The sequence below is a fragment of the Apium graveolens genome, chromosome 10 (assembly GCF_009905375.1).
Source record: "Apium graveolens cultivar Ventura chromosome 10, ASM990537v1, whole genome shotgun sequence".
Lineage (NCBI taxonomy): Eukaryota > Viridiplantae > Streptophyta > Magnoliopsida > Apiales > Apiaceae > Apium > Apium graveolens.
In genome coordinates, this window is record NC_133656.1 from 187,607,399 (window position 1) to 187,627,559 (window position 20,161).

The window sequence follows — 20,161 nt, forward strand, 5'->3', positions numbered from 1 at the left end:
TTCATATGGAGTGATGTGTGTGTGCATTAAGCTAAATAACAGACAAAGAGTAAAGTCTGATCTACTTCAGTACATCTTAGAAATAAGTCATAATTAAAATTTTGCTAAAGAGCTGTCATTATCCTGAAACCTACTGATAAATGAGTTCATGCATGAGTCCACCTCTACTGTTTTTGTGCTAATTTTATGCATCTTTTGAAATTCTATTTTACAGAGGCTTCTCAGTGTAAGTGAGTCACGACTGTTTATTAGAATTTATGCTATTATCAGAGTATTTCTCCAGTAATCATAGAGTGTGAAAAGTCACCAAGAAAAATATTTTGCTTTTCTAATGCATATTTACTTAATACCAGCAATGCACTTGGGTCGTCCCATTCACATTTTTACTCTAGATCTCAAAGGAGTACCTGATATTATTCTTTGATTCTTTTTCTTTTTCTTTTGATAAGTGAGGTTTATCAGCACTTAGTACATTCAGCAGTTTTACTAGAATCAGAACTTAAACAGATGAGTAGCATTATTCTAATTTGTGACTTAGTAATAAGATATACAAAGTAAACTTAACTAAGCTCAGTTATCAGAATTTGCTTGTGTCATAAGATTTCCACAGAAATAATTACTTCTTTCATGGGATCATTTGTTTATTGAAGACTAGTAGGTCAGTATCTAGCACAGTTATCCTCATGGGATTAAATAGTTACTGAAACAGACATATCACTTATCAGAGTTTAGAAACATATATCAGACAACAGTCAGTACTTAAAGACATTTATCAATTAATGCACAGAATATACAAAGAGATTAATTCTGTAAATACTGATCATAAAGTCTGATAACATAGAACAAGTTTAAGCAGATTTAGAGAAAGAACCTGAAATCATTCCAAGTTCATTTACCAATTTTGAAAAGGTAGCTTCACACAGTGGTTTTGTGAAGATATCTGCTACTTGTTGATCTGTGGGAACAAAATGCAATTCCACTGTACCTTCATCCACATGTTCCCTGATGAAATGGTACCTGATGCTGATGTGCTTTGTCATAGAGTGTTGAACTGGATTACCTGTCATAGCAATAGCACTTTGATTATCACAGTAAATAGGGATTTTGAAATATGTTAACCCATAATCCAGTAACTGATTCTTCATCCAGAGAATCTGTGCACAGCAGCTTCCTGCAGCAATATACTCTGCTTCTGCAGTTGATGTGGAAATTGACTTTTGTTTCTTGCTATACCAAGAAACTAACCTGCCTCCAAGAAATTGGCAGCTTCCACTTGTGCTTTTCCTGTCAATTTTGCAACCTGCAAAATCGGCATCTGAGTAACCTATTAATTTAAAATCTGATTCTCTAGGATACCATAATCCTAGATCAGCTGTTCCTTTAAGATACTTAAAGATTCTTTTTACAGCTGTTAAGTGAGGTTCTCTTGGATCTGCTTGAAATCTTGCACAAAGACAGGTAGCAAACATGATATCTGGTCTACTAGCAGTTAGATAGAGAAGTGAGCCAATCATACCTCTGTAATCAGTAATATCTACTGAATTACCAGTATCCTTATTCAGTTTTGTTGCAGTGGCCATGGGAGTGGATGCACTTGAACAGTCTTGCATTCCAAATTTCTTCAGCAAGTTTCTGGTATACTTAGATTGACAAATAAAAGTTCCTTCTTCAGTCTGCTTGACTTGAAGGCCCAGAAAATAACTAAGTTCTCCCATCATACTCATCTGATATCTTGACTGCATTAGGTTGGCAAACTTTTTGCAAAGTTTGTCATTTGGAGACCCAAAAATAATATCATCAACATAAATCTGGATCAGAAGTAAGTCCTTGCCATGATTGAGATAGAACAATGTTTTGTCAATAGTTCCTCTGTTGAATCCACTTTCCAGAAGAAACTGAGCTAAAGTCTCATACCATGCTCTTGGAGCTTGCTTAAGTCCATAAAGTGCTTTATCAAGCCTGTAGACATAATCTGGATGTTTGGAATCTACAAAGCCTGGAGGTTGTTCAACATATACTTCCTCTTCCAATTCTCCATTGAGAAAAGCACTTTTCACATCCATTTGAAAGACAGTAAACTTTTTGTGAGCAGCATAAGCCATGAATATCCTTATGGCTTCTAACCTAGCAACTGGAGCAAATGTTTCATCATAGTCAATTCCCTCCTGTTGAGAATATCCTTTTGCAACCAGCCTTGCCTTGTTCCTTACAATTATGCCATCACTGTCAGTTTTGTTTCTGAATACCCACTTTGTACCAACAACCGATCTATTCTTGGGTCTTGGCACTAAGGTCCAGACTTTGTTTCTTTCAAATTCATTCAACTCTTCCTGCATTGCTTGCACCCAATCAGCATCTTGAAGAGCTTCTTCCACTTTCTTTGGCTCAGACTGAGAGAGAAAAGAATTGTAAAGACATTCATTCGAAGTACCTGTTCTAGTTCTGACACCTGCCTCAGGATTTCCAATTATTAAATCAGGTGTATGTGATTTTGTCCACTTCCTTGCAGATGGAAGATTTTCTCTAGAACTGGATGCTCCCCCATGATTCATGCTGTCTTCGGTTTCATTTTCTGATGCTCCCCCTGAAATTATGCTCTCTGAGTTGGATCCTTCAGTATTTAGATTTTCAGCACTGTCAGTACTTGGCTTATCAGAACTTGACGAATCAGAATTTGAAGAGCCAGATGTATGTTCTGATGCTTCTTGAGACGTGATAATATCTTGAGTATGCTCCCCCTGCATTGGTGCATCTTCCTTTGACGTAGTCACCACAGTTTCAATAACATCAGAGTTTAATCCATCAGAATTTACAGTATCAGGACTTAGACTGTCAGGACTTGAGATATCAGAATATGAATCTTCATTTTCAAATCTCAGCTTATCATGATCAATGCAATCTTCAAGTCCAGTGATCTTCTTGTCATCAAAAGAGACATTGATAGATTCCATGACCACTTTTGTTCTCAAATTATAGACTCTGAAGGCTTTTGTAGAAAGTGGATATCCTACAAAGATTCCCTCATCAGCTTTTAGATCAAACTTGGATAGCTGTTCAGGATGAGTCTTGAGAACAAAACATTTACATCCAAATACATGAAAGTATATGAGATTTGGCTTCTTGTTCTTCACCATCTCATATGGTGTTTTTCCATGCTTGTTAATGAGTGTTGCATTTTGAGTAAAACAAGCAGTCTGCACAGCTTCAGCCCAGAAATAGGTTGGAAGCTTTGCTTCTTCAAGCATTGTTCGTGCAGCTTCAATTAGAGTTCTATTCTTCCTTTCAACAACTCCATTTTGCTGTGGAGTTCCAGGAGCAGAAAATTCTTGCTTTATTCCATGATTGTTGCAGAACTCTTCCATTATCAAATTCTTGAATTCAGTGCCATTATCACTCCTCAAAATTTTCACAGAATCTTTGATCAATTTATCCAGATGTTTGACATGATCAATCAGGATAGATGCAGTTTCACTTTTTGTGTGCAAGAAATACACCCATGTGTATCTGGTGAACTCATCTACTATGACCAACGCATATTTCTTCTTTGCAATAGACATGACATTCACTGGACCAAATAGATCAACATGAAGTAGATAATAAGGCTCAAGAATTGATGATTCAGTCTTGCTCTTGAATGAAGATTTTCTTTGTTTAGCCTTCTGACATGAGTCACAAAGACCATCAGGAACAAACACTGATTTTGGCAGTCCTCTCACAAGATCTTTCTTGATCAGTTCATTTATCTTGTTGAAGTTTAAATGAGAGAGTTTCTTGTGCCAATTCCAGCTTTCTTCAGTTGAGGCTCTACTCACTAAACAGATTGCAGAACCATCAGAACTTGTTGAAAGCTTAGCTTCATAAATGTTACCACGCCTGAATCCCTTCAGAACAATTTTTCCTTTAGATTTACTAACTATTTCACAATGTTCTGCAAAGAAATCAACATGATAACCTCTGTCACAGATTTGACTTATACTCAGTAAGTTGTGTTTAAGTCCTGAGACTAGAGCTACATCTTTAATGATGACATTCCCAAGATTGATATTGCCATATCCCAAAGTTTTTCCAATGTTGCCATCTCCATAAGAAACACTTGGGCCAGCTTTCTCCACAAAGTTTGATAGCAGGGCCTTATTTCCAGTCATGTGTCCTGAACATCCACTGTCCAGAACTAAAATATTTTTCCTGTTGCCCTGCAATCAAAAAGACCACTAATTATTAGTTTTAAGGACCCAGACTTGCTTGGATCCTTTGGCCTTTTTAGGTTTGTTAACATTTGCAGCGGATTTAACATCAGATTTTATGTTAACAGTTTTCTTATCAGAACTTATACTAGAAGGAACAACAGAAACTTTCTTTAAAGAAGGTTTTATTTGATAATAATCATAGTACAAACTATGATATTCCTTACAAGTATAAATGGAATGCCATAAACTACCACAATGAAAACAAGGATTTTGTGGTTTGTATCTAACAGACTGACTCTTAACTCCTGACTTTGTAGATAAGGAGTTAATATTCTTATTCTTCCTGCAAAAAGAAGCCAGATGGTTAGAACTTCCACAGTTATAACATGCTTTCCTAGGAGCATCAGGAATAGATTTATAGTTATTGCTTTTATTCACACCTTCCTTTCCATTCCTGTTTTTCCTAGGTGATTTTACCTTGTTTGCATTCTTAACATCTTTCAGCTTATGCTTAAGCTGCTTCTTTGTCATTAAGCCTATGTTAACTTCAGCTGTCTTTTCCTGTTTTAGTTTGTCAGAAGCTAATTCCTTTTGAACTTCTGATTTCTCAGTTTTGGATTTTTCAGTTACAAACTTAACAGGTTTTAACTTCGGCTTTTGCTTATCAACAGGCTTAATTTCTTCAGTTCCTTTTTCATTATTTTCTTCATAACCTAAGCCCTCTTTCCAGTTTCCACTGCTCAGCAAATTTTGAGTTGTTTTGCCAGAGTTAGTCCAAGTTCTGATAATCTCTCTCTCCTTTTCTAACTCAGTTTTTAGAGATTCATTCATTTTTAGCACTTCATCCCTAACATAAAAAGCATCATCTCTATCCTTCTGAGTTTGATGAAACATGACTAACTCTTTTTCTAAGAAATTGTTTCTTTTCTTAAAAGCAAGATTTTCAGAAGTTAATCTTTCACATGTTAAAGTTTGATCTCTATAACTAACAAACATGGTTTTAAGATATCTTCTCAACTCATTAATATCATCAGTATGAAAAGCATAAGTAGTCTGAGGTACCTTTGTTTCAGCAGTTTCAGAACTGCTCTCAGAACTTGATTTTTCAGCATTTGCCATCAATGCATAGTTCTCCTCACTTTCAGAGTCTGAGGTGTCTGTCCAGCTTTTCTGCTTTGTGACAAGAGCTTTGCCTTTGTCATTCTTGGTCTTCTTGCATTCAGGAGATATGTGGCCTTTCTCACCACAATTATAACATTTAACATTAGCATAATCTCCTTTGTCAGACTTTCCTCCTTTTCCTTCAGATCTTCTGAAATTCTTCTTATCAGAACTTATGCCTTTCCTGGAAAACTTCTTTCCCTTCCTGAACTTCCTGTATGCAATCTTTGTGATTCCTTTCACCATAAGAGCACACAGCTTCATCATCTCCTCATCAGCATCAGTTTCAGGCAAGCTTTCAGAATCTGAGTCATCATCACTCTCAGAACTTGATGACTCAGTATCAGATTTTATGATAAGAGCTTTACCCTTATCTTTCTTTGAGGAAGATGGTTTGGGGGATTCCTCTTCAACCTTGAGAGCAACTGTCCTTGACTTTCCTCCTTTTCTCTTGCTTCTTTGTTCCATCTCAAGTTCATGAGTCTTGAGCATTCCATAGATTTCATCAAGAGTTGTTTCATCAAGATTGTAGTTGTCTCTTATTGTTGTTGCCTTCAAATCCCAACATTCAGGAAGAGCTAACAGGAATTTGAGATTTGTATCTTCAAGATCATACTCCTTATTAACCAATGACAAGTCATTCAAGAGTTTGACAAATCTTTCATACACATCAGTCAATGACTCATTAGTCCTAGAGTCAAAGTGTTCATACTCTTGAGTGAGTATTGTCTTCCTGTTCTTCTTAACTGTTTCAGTTCCTTGACACCTTGTCTCCAGTGCATCCCATATCTCCTTAGCAGTCTTGCAGTTGATTACCCTGTTTGACATTACATTATCAATGGCACTATGCAATAAGTGACGTACCTTGGCATCCTTAGCAATAGATGCTATATCTTCAGCAGTGTAATCATTCTTTTCCTTTGGTACGGTCATTGCTGCTTCACCTGGAACTACAACAGCGAGCTTGGTAGGTTTGTGAGGCCCTTCCCTGATTCTATCAAGGTATTCTGGATCTGTTGCTTCCAGAAACATGGTCATCCTTACCTTCCATATGGGATATTCAGATGGTCTCAATATGGGAACTCTGATAGTCTCATATCGACTCTGAATTGATGTCTTTGATGATTCCTCAGTTTTGGTAGGCTTAGTTGGAGTTTCTGTGTCAGACATGACTGTGTTTGGATCTTTAACTGTATGTGTGTTAACAGATAGCTCTGATACCACTTGTTAGGTCACACTTTCACTGTAGAGGGGGTGAATACAGTGTTTATCACAATCAAATCGAACTTCAAGAACTTATGTAACAGAAAACAAACTTTATTTAAACAATAAACTCTGTTACAATCTGGAACTGTTATCTCTCAGTGATGAACAAAATATCACGAGAGCTGCTAGAGTTATACTAAATAATATTCTCGATAATGATAACACATATAGTGTAAACTCTATTTCTGTGTTTATATACTACACAGTTACAAGATATTCGCTAATTGATATGGAATATAATTCTGCTTCCTAAAATATATCAATCAGATATCTTCTATTCCAAGTATTCCATTCTTCACGGAATTCCTTCTTCATGCATATCTCTTCTTATGTTTATCTTGATCTTCTTAACTTTAATCAGCTACTGTCCTTATCTGATCGTCCTTCAGCACTTAAGTTCTGATATCTATCTCCTGATAACATAAGTACTGATATCCCTTAAGTTCTGACTTCCAGTATAAGTACTGATCAGTTAAGTACTGATTTGTTCTGTTCAAATAAGATCTGAAATCTAAACATAAAACATATTAGCCATGACATTATCAAATATATCTAACAGAGTTTGTCCGTCAACAACTCATCAAGCGTTTCAAGATATTCCTGGTCTTCAGTACGAGGAACAGCTCAAGGTCATTCTTGGTGACAATTTTGTTTAGGTGTCAGTCAAACCTTCGGTAAATGATTTAACCCCAGTTTCTCTTGTTTTGTTTCGTTTATTTCATACGAATGTTCTGCCTCGTAAATCCGGTCGTGATAGAGTTACTTTCCAAGATTGTGTTCTTATGTCTGTTTTTGTTAAAAAGATTCAGTGCGATGTTGCTTCCTTGATTATATCTAATATGAGTCACTGTGCCAAGCATGGTTCTATGCACTTACCATACCCTGGTCTTTTGTCTCGAGTATTTGAATACTTTTGTGCTTTGACTCCTGCTTCTGTGTCTGACAAAATTTCAGTTGTATTTGATTTGTCAGTATTGACCTTAAATGGTTTAATTATTTTTGAGTCAAATGAGTTAGTTTTTGATGATTCTTCTAGGAATGTTGGTGGTATTCCTAAATCTCTAAATTATGCCTCAGACCCCTTTGATCAGCCTACCAATACTCTTCTTAATTCTTTGTTGATTAAATTAAATAAAAATTCTGCTGCTTTGGCTAATCTTAATCAACATTTTGCTTCTGTCAAAACTCTTGGGTCACTAACTTCTGAAGTTAGTATTTTAAATGCTTCTTTTGAGATGTTTAGGAAGTATGTTTATTCGTCTTTGGATGATATCAATGCAAAACTTTCTGTATTGCATACTTCTGATGTTAAGTTATCCAAGACAATAGATTTTGAGTTTGGGACTCAACAAGAAGGAATGGTTTCCTCTGCTAAGGCATGGGAAAAGGAGTTTGTTAAGTTGTTTTTCAAGCTTGGGTCCGAGACGAAGTTTGTGTCACAGCAACTGTCCGCTATGCAGGACAAGAGCAAGATGTACTGGCACAAGAAACGAGACTGGATTGGAGATTGTACTTTAGAAGAAATCACTGCTCCACTGCCACTTCCTGCCATCCCTCCACCTTCGGTTTTCGGCATGACCAGAGAAGAATACAAGGCAAAGATATTTGAGTGGCTTCGTGAAAGGGACGTAAAAGCACCAGCTCAAGATGCTTTTGACAAGCTCTTTTCAGAGTATGGCTCAGCTCCGGTGTTTCCTTCATCCCAAAACAAGGTTTCTGGTTCAGGCAAGGGCAAAGCTCCAGTTAATGTTGATGACGATTCCGATTAAGGACCCTTTTATGATGAAGGGGGAGAAATTTTTATGATGTTCTTAAGACGCTGTTTTATTTGGTTTTTCAGACTATGTTTTTGCTGGGTGTGTTGGTGTTTGAACTTAGTCTTTGATGGATGTTTTTGTGTGTGTTTATGTGACATATTCTGGATTGATTGGATTGTTTGATTTTGTGATATGGTTAGATAACAACTGGACATCCTGGTTTATGGATGGGTTGTTAGGTTTTTAAATGGTTAAATGTTTGAGACTGTTTCTTTTATGCATATTGATCTAGTGTCTCATTCATTCTTTAGTTGTCTCATTTTCATATATTATAAACTGCAATATATTCTGTTGTATCTAACTCTGTTTTACAGGCCTTTAGTATTTTTGATAGGGGGAGCATTTATGTTCTCTTTGTCATCATCATAAAAGGGGGAGAATGTTGGAGTACAAGGATTTATGATGATTTCCAGAATGCAGATAAACAGAATGGAAGTAACCGAGTTTCTAGCATTGCAGTTTGCTCGGATAATTCTGGAAGTTATTTTTCAGGTTTAGGGTTGTTAGGGTTTTATGTATATCTTATTTATCTGGATAAACCTTATCTCAAACAAACCCATCACCTTATCTTATAAATCAAGTTTAAATCTCTCAAGCCTTATCTTTACTTGATTTATCTTTTTCAAACTTCTAACAGATTAGTTTCAAAAGTCTCATTCAAATATTTTTCAAACAAACTTATTTTCAAATCTTTTTATCTTATCCTTTGTTTGAAAATCTGTTAGAACTTTACCTATAAATACAACTCATTATTTCAGATTTGGTTAATGTTTTCACGTTAATCTTTTATCATCTGAAAATACTTTCTTGTTCTATACCCGAGATACATATCCAGAAAACAAGAAGTCTAGTTTGAGTTGTAAACTTTCACATTATATTATTGTATCTGAATCGTGTATTATATCACCTGTCCCGGGTTGTGGGAGTTTGATTACAACAGGAAGGCCAAGTAATTTTGTGCTAGGTAGCTGTGTTTCAGGAAAATGTTTCTTTCAAGTGGGCCAAGTTTGTAATCAAGAAAAGTTTGTAAGTACTTTGTTTTTAAGTGGATATAATACATTTTCTATGCTAGTTGGCGTAGGGACTTGGATGTAGGTCATAGACTAGGTGTAGGGGCCGAATCAAGTGAAAACTTCTGGTGTTTTTACTTTCCAGTTTTCAGCATTCTGCATTTTCATTACTGTTATTTATATTTTGCAGTTAATTGACACTGTCCCATTAATTGTCTAATTTGTAAAGGGACTGTCCCATTTGCATAAGAGACTGTCCCATTTTGATTTGACAGTTAGAATATTATTTTATCTATCGAGCTATCGAATTTCATTAACAAGATAATCCACCGTGACGTGAAGCCGGAAAACATATTACTGAACACGACTTTGAACCAAAGATTTGCACATTTTGGCAAACTTAACTGTCAAAAAGAGGAGCTCTTTTGAGTTCGTGTAAAAAAATTCCAATTCTAAATGTTGCAACACTTAGATTGGACTTTATGAATATGACATTTTTTTTGGTTGTGTTAGGCCCTAACATTGGACTTCTGTAAAGAACAAAATATCACTCTCCTTGGTTCATCAAATGTACATAATAAAACAAAGCTCAATATTCATTTCTGAGTTCAAAGGAGTTGCGTACAAGCGCAGTCTAGCATTGCGTAACAGAGATAAATAAGATGTTCATTTAGCATTCAATCAGTCCCCTAACTTCTCACCTAACTGGGCAACTCTTTAAGCCCAGCAAAAAAGAAAGGGACACTTTTGGATTCATATAAGGAATAGACATACCCCAGAAGACAAGCACCTATATTTCATAACAAAATCATGAACCGGTACATGTTACAATCATGTCAATATAGAACACTTCATCTTATAACAAAGAATATTGGGAAATGCTAGTCCTGTTATTTACAGAACAGAAAGAGCCCATTCGAAGCTCCGTATATAAGTAGACATATCATTCATTACCTGAGCTCGAATTATGTATCAGTCAAAGGAAGCCTTCGATGATGCAGGGAAAAATAACATACATCACTTGTACATGCAGTCGCTTTGTACCGAGCTGCGGATAAATTCAGGGCAGCAGACTTTGGGATCCTTCATTTGTTTTCTAACTCTAATAGCTTTCTAATTTGTCAGTTTGTTTAAGAGTTTAGGGTACTGGAGAGGATAATGAAAGCACAAACCACGGAAAGAGAGAAAACCGAAACCCATGTATCCTCAGTGTAAGATTCCATGGCGTCTGTAATTGATAACCGAGTCCGGCTTTCGGCCCAGTTCCGAAGCCTATCAGCTTCTGATGCATATAGTGCTCTTCCCTGAAAAATTTCAGAATGAATTACTCCTGCTTCATTGCTAAGATCATTCTACTGCTGAAACGTTATGAACACGCAGATTTGAAATTTACCTTGTCATCAAACCAGCGACCGCGTCGTACCCATGCAGTCACCAAGGCAACTAAAATCCTGGGAGGGGTCAAGTAATTGATAGCCTTTCCATTTCCCTTTACTACTCGCATCCGTGGAACCAAAGTCATTGCAACTGTCTCCGGAAGCTCACAGATGATGTTAAACATTTGCTTGTTTTGGACAGTCGAACCACTGAAGACAGATAATCAAATAAATGAATTGCATATGAGAGAACAAAATAAAAACCAAACGCTTGTTGATTAACCCACGAGGAGGGCGTGAAATAGAAGCATGACTTCTTAAGTGTACCTTAGAAGCAAGTCGGTCAGAACCATGCCTGGAGAAGCTGTATGTACTCCGACTTTTGACTTTTTACTCTCCTTTAACAATGATGATTGAAGCTGCCTAAGACCACACTTCGTTGACCCGTAACTACAGAATAAGAAAATTTTAATGTCAAGAAAACTAACAAGCAGCTCAAAAGCCACACTCTAGTACTCCATAAAGCCAAATATGCTCTATCACTGGTAACATATTCATAGTGGTAAGTAGCCTTACACAGCTGTCAAAGGAGTGCTAGATCCCCCCGAACCAGCACCGTCCATATTGAATATGTGACCTCCCTTATGTTGTTCTCCCATTACACGCATAGCTTCACGGGTGCAAATTATCGATCCAACCAAGTTTGTCGAGACAATCTATTCAAATCATTACAACAGGAGTAAATTCTCAAGCCAGAATCGATTGCAGACGAGCTAAACCAAAAAAGATTATTTCCAGGCACATATTAAAGCACTCTGCACATGGTTAACTCGTATTCTAAACTAAACACTTTTCACTTAAATATTATTATCTGTTTTGAAGCTACTTGGTGACAAAACAGAACAAATTTTTCACAAAAATAATAATAGAAGAAAGTGAAAACCAATTTTACAATTCCCAAGATTGACACATTCATGCAATATCAAGAAAAGAATGCTATCGAAATGAATACAAACCTGTTGAATGTCTTCATCACTAAACTGCAGCAAAGGTCTGAAACCTTTATTTGTTCCAGCATTGTTTATCTATACAAGGATTGCAAGTCAGGAAACTATATAAAAAGTTGTATACAAAACCCCTTGTTACAAAGTCTCTAACACATGAAGAATGTTTGTCTGAGATGCTGCTCATGTTAGTTAGGTTTCCATTTATTATTCCATCATATTTCATAATGATGACCGCAGTTTAGGTATTCTGAGAAAAGGAAACTATATGAACTAGAAACAGTATATATAAAAAGTGCTAAAACTTACCCAAATATTAATGGAACCGAATTCGTTAACAGCGAAGTCTGACAACTTTTTCACATCTTTAGGATCACTAACATCACAAGCTATGCCAACAACTTCTGCATACTTCAAACTTCTCTTAGAGAAGTCATCTGCACTTTCCAGACATTCTTTTAGGCTGTCCTCAAGTTCTTTGATAGTCATTTCCACAGACTCTTGGCTGCTTTGAGTAAAACAAGTCCATGAACAAGGTAGTGCATTGAGAAAGATGTTTGGAAGAAAAAGTATCAAGAAAAATATCAGAATTATATCCTATGGTAAGAAGACCACCTACGAGATGCCACAACCACTCGGTCTCCAGAAAGTAAAAATTCACGGGCTAGAGCTTTCCCCAGTCCTCTTGTACTGTTAAAAAAGAAACAATTAAAATCTGATTAATAGAAGAAACAGGACTTGTTTTAGTAATTGTACTGAACAGCACCAGCTCAAAGAACAAATCAATAGGCAAATCTTGAACTCTAATTAATCTTATTGAATAGAACATAACCTATTTTGCTTAAGCCAATTTAAAATCAGGAAAACCCTTTTAAACAAAGCCAAATATGTCAGAGCTGCCTAAATTTGCAAATTTAGTTCTCTCTTGGTGATAAGCCATTAGAAATTTTTATAGATCTTATATAAAGTTCATGAGAGGGTACCTTCCCGTGATGACAACATTCCTTGGACCTGCCCGGCTCACTTCATCTAAAACCATGTTGGAACCGATCATTGTTCCAATAATAATCCCACCAAGCCAACTATACCATATCAAATCATTCAGCTGACCATCTCCACCTTCACAAAATTTGCACAAATTAAAACCCTTACATATTTCATCAAAGCTAATTGTAAATCATCACTACAATCTATGTAATCACATAAATTCCAATGTACAAAAGGTTTGGTATGGTACCAGTCAACTGAAATCCAGTTAATAATATTACTCCAGTTCCCATCATAGTCACAATATATCTACCAACATGGAGTGCCATCTGCAAGTGTTCCAAATCCAAAAATCAATCAAAATAATCATCTCCATAGTAATCCAAAAACAATTTAACCGTAAATTCACTAGGGAACTAAACATAATAATTTTCGATTAAAAAACAAAATACATATTGTTAAGATATTCCATGATCCCGGTAAACTCAATTTCTAATACCGAACCGACAACTTACCATATATTAAGACAATTTTCTAAACAACCAAAAATATATGTAGACAAAACAATAATTCTCATGTGTTCTCGCGTTAAAACTATTAAATAAATATAAATCAAGAAGCATATGAACTTACAGATGATAAATTATCCTCAAATTCCTCCACAAACTTTTTATCCACACGTAATTTAGAAACCCTTAAAATTGAAGATTTAAGAGAACTCATAAGCTTATAAACACCTCTTTCTGTTTTCATCTCACTACTTTCCAATTCTTTCTTATTACCAACCACTTCACTTTCCTTTTCTTGTCTAAAAGACTTGCACTTCTGCACAAAACTCCTACGACCCTTTAAAGATATTGGATCCCACATGGCAACATGCCGGTGAAACAACGGCGGTTGGCCGGTCCGGTGATGATAATCTAGGGGTGAAATGTGTAGTTTAGCCATTGTGGCCATGTTTTTTTAATGTAAAAGTGCCAGAAAAGTGAGAGGATGAAGGATTTAATATCTAAAAATAGAAGAGTTGTACTAGATTTTATGGGAATCTTGGAATGTGTAGTGTAAGATGTACAAGTACAAAATATCTAACTAACTATATAGAATGTGTATATATAGGCATGTAAAATCGTAAAAGATCAAAATTTTTGTAAAAGATCAAGAAGAGGAGTGTGATGACCACACGTTAAGGCAAACCTCATCTTCCTTGGTTTGTACCTCATCTTCCTTGGTTTGTCTTCCTTTAGTTGATAAATTTTAATGAATTATTCCACTCCAATCAACTCATCCACTTCAATCAATCCAATAAACTTAGTTTTATAATCATAATAATATAATCCATTACTTAATTATTATTTTTTAATAATCCTGAACCTCCGTTACTTAACAATACATCATCATTTTAAATTTCATTTGCTATTTAGTAATTTTTTTCATTATGTTAGTGAGTTATTTTGAAGAAACGTAATATATTTGATATATTTAGTTCAATATAACGGTGCCTTTCAATCATCGCCCTTAAAAGAAAATTTTAAAAAGAAATTATTTCATATTTAATCTTGTTTTCTATTCTTTCTTCACACAATACTTTATTTTAGAAATAAATTGAAGAAAATTAATATATCTTAAACTTTTCCTATCTCTCTCAAGTTAAACCAAGTATAAGCAAATCTACTGAAACAAACTTGTATTAGCTATTAAAACCTGATCATACACACAAAATACACCAAACCAAATACACGGACTTTTTTTTGGCTAAATCACATACATTGATTTGTAATTAGTCTTGCTTATTCATATTCGGTTATGCAAGATTTTTGATTGTCAGCGAGGAACAAAAGTTGAAGACTCAAAAATTAAATTTCTAATAATTGAACTTTAATAGTACATGTAAGCACAATGTCACGGTTCGACAAATATCAACCTCTTTAAGTGCGGAAGATTCTAGAGAAAACCGGAATGATCCGAATGACTCTAAAATATAACTGAATATTATAGAAGTCTTTAGAAGGCGCTTGGAGATTTAAGAAGAATCTAGAAGATGGCGGAACATGATGGAATTTTGTGGAATCATCCAAACCCAAGTCCAACGCTAGGCCTATTACTTTTGAGAAAGGTGGGGAGGCAAATGCCCCAAAGATTACAAGGACAAACGGGATGGGTACAAGTCGTTTGCCAAGAAAGAAGGTTACGAGGAAAAGAAGAAAAATTTTGTGACGAAGGGAAGATACTTCGTTTGCAAAGGTCCTCACACCATGAAGGATTGCCCGAAGCTTGGCTCCAACAAGAGAAAACTATCGATCAAGCATCTGATGCATGGCACATTGGATCTATTCGCTTACTCAATGCCATAGAGGCCAAACCGGTGCCGAAACCACTGGGAAGCAAGGGGCTCATCAAGCCATGTCCCCAGCGAAGGAAAGCCTAAGGCTATGTGCCGAAGAAGGGATGCTACTTGTGCAAGGGGCCACACGTGATGGTGAAGTGTCAAGAGTTGGGGTCGTTAAGCGCAATGATCCAATGTGAGGAAGAGGATCCGAGGAAGTTGTCGACCTTGGCAAAGTAGGCAACCACTGGGTGTTGTCGAGGTGTCGCAGCAAAAATTGGGGGCGCGAGTTGGAGGGGTCACCGCAAGTATCTCCAACAAGAGTCCAGGGTCGACGCAAGGTGAAGGAAATACTTGGTGAGCGACTCGTAAAAATCAAGGGATGGCACCGAGTAGGCAATACTTTGTAAGGTGGAAGGGTGCGACACCAAGAAGGGCAACATGGGAGTTGGAGCCAAACTTGGAGCAACACCAAGAGGCATTGGAGCGCTATTGGGAGGCGACGAGTGCGTCGATGAATTTGGTGGGGGAGAGTGTCACGCCCCGACAAATATTAACCTCTTTTAAGTGCGGAAGATTCTAGAGAAGACCAGAATGATCCGGATGACTCTAGAATATAGCAGAATATTGTAGAAGTCTTTAGAAGGCGCTTGGAGATTCAAAAAGGATCTAGAAGATGGCGGAACATGGTGGAGATTTGTGGAATTTTCCGGAACCTTCAAGAGTTTGGGAGCTTTCTAGAGATTTCCTAAATGTACTTATGTATATTCTAAATAGGTAGTTTCTAGAATAATCATGTATAGATACTTAGAGGAATAATCTAGAAGCATGTGGGATGTACATGTTCTAGAATTTTCTCCAAATAGTGGAGGAGCCTATAAATAGGTGAGACCCCTCATTTGGAGAGATATGGAGGGAAATAGTGAGAAATAGAAGGATTGTGAGCAAAGTGAGAGCATTCAAGTAAGAGGCAAGAGGGCTTGTCTAGTGACGGTGAGTGCTAAACTTTGTAATACTAGTAAGGGGCTAGTGTGTGGATCAAGGGGATCCAATTTTGTAATATAGGGTTACTAATAAAGAAAGGGTCTTTGTTAGTAAATTTGTGTGTGTCTACTCTTACATTTCTCTTATATCCGCTGCATAAGTGTTAGGGTGACACTTGGGGAAGGCTGGTCTAGTAGTTCATTTGGAGGGCGACAAGCGCTAGACGCCGGCACGGTTGGATTTAGAAGGGGTCGAACTCTAAGATCGTGACAACAAGATAAACTAATACTATTACTCTTCCGAAATTTCAATCCAAGTTTGGAGTAATTTCCGTAGTCTTCTTAATCTTCACGAACTTCATCTTCATCCGTGTTCTCCGTATCTTTTCTGGCGGCTTCAATTGCTTCATTAATCTCCTACATGTACAATCAAGTATTAATAACCTTTATTAATAAGCGAAACCTCTTTTTAAGTGGTACTTTAATTTTTTGGTTCCATCACCTTTTGGTTTCACTTTTTATGATTCATGTTATAACTCTAAGTGTATTATTTTTATTCCTTTTGATTTCTATATGACTCATAATTGTATATGGATTATTTTTACCCATTTTTAAAAAAAAATTATAAGCTATAATTTTTGTTATTATTTTTATAGGTTTGAATCTTGCTTTTATTTATATTTTAAAATAAATAGGATCATAAATTGGCCTAGCTAAATAGGTTCCGAAAAATATAAACCACGACCAAGTAAATAAGTCATGTGTTTAAATTGGAATATTTTAATTTTAATTTTTTTAATTTGTTGATATGGATATTATAAACTCTGTATTTTGGTTACACCTCTAGAAAATAATAAAATTGTTCAAACCTTATTATGATTACAATTCTATTTCCGTAGAACTCTAAAGTATTTACTTGGTTTCATCTTAGTACGATTACGCCGTATTTTGGTTTTGCCCTTAGATTTCTATTTTAGGTAGAGTTCTATATTATTTTTTAACGAAATATAGATTATTAGACTCATATTATAATTACGATATTTTTATTTTACGTATAATTCTTTTTTTATTAAAATAATAAAATAGAATCCTTTATACATCATTACTAATAATGAAAACAATCTTTTATGGGTACTTTGGTTTCACAGATTTTTTGGTTTCACGAACTTTTGGTTTCACCCCTTTTTAAATCTTAATATAGCTCTAAATATATCATTATTATTCTTTTTTTTTTATTTTTATATGAATTCTAATTTTATATGTAATGTTTTACCCATTTTTTTATTCTTATATACCACACATTTATATTATTTTTATATAAAAAGAATCTTATATAGATTGTAATTTCTAAATTCATTCCTATAAAATTTATTTTAGCATCAAATGAAAATTTATGCATACATGAAGAATATTAGAAAAAAAATATGTGATCACAAACTATATAAAAGCACAAATTCAACTAACAATAAGAAATCTAATATGCAAGTACTTAGTAATGTTGATTTAATGTTTTGTTAAATTATCCGTCAATCGTGTTGCTCATTGCATGACTGAAGTTTTAATGTTAAATAATAGTTATGTCTTTTCACACAATAAGACATAAAATGTTAAGTTTGTTGTTTTAATAAGATTTGAGTTAATAAAAACTACATAGAATTTCAAAAGAAAAATTGCAATAATAATGTAATTCTATTTATTTTTTATTTATAATTATAATTTAAAATTAATTTCTATAATCATTTTAATATTAATATTTTAATCTCGGTACGTGCTTAGAACATGTTATCAACTAGTATTTATAATTACAATATGATAAGTTTGTCTTATAAACATATTATAACTATTTAAACAGGCTATAACATGATAATATTAAAATTAAATCAAGCTGCATTTTACTCTTCATCTCTAAAGCAAACTATCATAATTCATACATGCCCTGTGTCTGTTGGCATTTCAGCCTGTACTAAATATATAGTGGTGATAAAACAGAATTATATAGTGTTAGGTAATGAATCACACACAGAGGGGGTGAATGTGTTTGTCTGATTTTAGGATTTTCTTAACATTTAATAGTTGAACAAAGTAAATTAAATCTTGTATAGAAAAGTGTTCATGCAGAATCTAAACTTGCAGAAAATAAAGAACACAAATCTTCAAAACTCACTTAATTTTTATATTAATTTTTATATTAAAAATTAAGACTGTTTTGCTACAAAATTTCTAAGCTCTTTGATGTTAAAGAGCCCAGCTTCTTCTTGAGAGTAATACAAGAGATTTTGTCTAAATTGTTACCTCAAACTAGAGGACCAATGTTAACTTAATAACTCAGTTAACTGCTGGTTTACACAGTGGATAATAAACATGCTATTAGATTTTTTAAACTGTCACTTGTCATTTCTATTTATAGAAAAGCAAATCTTACATTTCTGGCTTAGCATATCTTTAGCATCCGGTGTTTACTTTAATCTTCCTCTTGTCGGTTAATCTTTGTCATTGATCTTGCACACTTTTCAAGCTGCTTTCTGTAGACTTGTCAATCCAGCTGTTGGATTGTTTGTTGATTGTTTATCCTGGATATTGAACTGATCTGCAATTCTGTACTTTGAGACTGTACCTCGAGATCTCCAGTTTGAATTAATAGAAAACTTGACATCTCGATAAGTACATAAGCTTATCGAGATCTCTAGCACTCCATATTGAGTTTGGCTTGTAGAGGTCTTTAGCTTGTCGAGATCTCTAGTTTTCACATCTTCACTTTGACTTATTGATAACTCAGAGTTTTTTACTGAATGTAGACTTGTCGATAACTCTAAGTTTTTTTAGTGAAGGAATGACTTGTCGATATCTCCAATCTTCATTTCTTCAATTTTACTTGTCGATATCTTCCTGAGTTCTCTAGTAGCTTTCCTGACTTTTCAATTTTGAATTCATTCATTTCTTCTATCCCGGTGGATATTGCTCATCCGTCGAGTAGTGATTGTAACCCGACGGATGTTCCTAACATCAATCATCCGTCGACTAGCCAAACTACCATTATGATGGATGTTCCTCATCCGTCGGCACTCTCTGAAACTTGAATGACTTCTCGATAAGCCATTCTGGAGTTCTCAAATGACTTCTCTATAACATTAAATTTGTGATTTGTAGAGATCTTGACTTAGAGTATTTTTCTCCAAACAAATTTATTCAACTCCAAGCTTCTTCAAAATTCTTCTGAGGCATGATCTTCTTGATCTTCTTCCAGATAGAATCCTTAGGCTTGATACTGTTTTAGGAAAAAGACTCCAGTTTGCTCCTTTGCATTTTTACAGACTTTAAGTGTTATAAGTACAAAATAAAAATTTAGATAACAATACAACTTACTCAGGATTGACAAATTGTCCTAGTCTTGTTAAAGTACAGGCATGTCTTTTACAACAATCTCCCCCAATTTTTGAGAAGATTGCTTAACACAAATTCATGCTTGTTAACAAGACTAACCCCATGTTTAAAACTGATGGAGGATAAAATTAAAACATAAAGCTTGATATATTTACAGTTTGTACAACATAAGATTCACCAGGTTCCATGATTACAAGAGTCAGGTAAAAATAGTTTTTACATCTGCTTCTTCTCTAAGTTTATCCTTCAAGTGATCAAGAATTTCAAGTTCTTCTATGATGAGTGTTCCACTTAGAGCTTCCACAAGTTTTTGCCTTGTTGCCTTAGGATAACCCTGGTCCAGATACTCTAAGCTGAATCTTGAGAATCCACCAACTTTGATGTTTAGAAATCTGCCATCTTTTGAAATTCTGCTCATTCCTTTTGCTTTCAACTCTTCTGATCTTTTTATGAACATATCTATTTCTTCATCATGTCTCCTTCTTCTTTCTTCAGCTTCAGCCTTATCTCTTTTCTTTGTTTCATCCCTTTCAATCAACCATCTAGCCAAAGATGATCTCTAAGTCCTTGTGACAGTGTCCTTGCCTTTTAACAAACTTAACACTCTCTTAATTTCTGCAGGAGTCAAAGAATCCATTAACTTTTTATCTAGAAGAGTGAATGTAC

At 35.1% G+C, this 20,161-nt stretch overlaps 1 protein-coding gene across 1 annotated transcript; it reads right to left on the minus strand.

The window, feature by feature from the left end:
• Positions 1–10,212: 10,212 nt before the first annotated feature.
• Positions 10,213–13,945, minus strand: LOC141692262 (putative chlorophyll(ide) b reductase NYC1, chloroplastic). The gene is made up of 10 exons (XM_074497004.1): positions 13,442–13,945; positions 13,059–13,137; positions 12,805–12,940; positions 12,437–12,511; positions 12,131–12,326; positions 11,834–11,902; positions 11,394–11,533; positions 11,145–11,267; positions 10,835–11,027; positions 10,213–10,745 (listed from the first exon to the last, which is right to left on the minus strand). Exons 1-10 carry the CDS (start codon positions 13,763–13,765, stop codon positions 10,572–10,574), a joined length of 1,509 nt encoding a protein of 502 aa, XP_074353105.1. The 5' UTR covers positions 13,766–13,945; the 3' UTR covers positions 10,213–10,571.
• Between the last annotated feature and the right edge of the window lie 6,216 nt (positions 13,946–20,161).

Bases quoted from the DNA above. Each gene is read 5' to 3' on its own strand.
- LOC141692262 (XM_074497004.1), bottom strand. From the start codon at position 13,765: ATGGCCACAATGGCTAAACTACACATTTCACCCCTAGATTATCATCAC. The intron at 12,512-12,804 runs GTACCCTCTCAT...CTTTTTTAACAG, and splicing joins AATGTTGTCATCACGGGAAG to TACAAGAGGACTGGGGAAAG. The intron at 11,903-12,130 runs GTAAGTTTTAGC...ATCCTTGTATAG, and splicing joins TCGGTTCCATTAATATTTGG to ATAAACAATGCTGGAACAAA.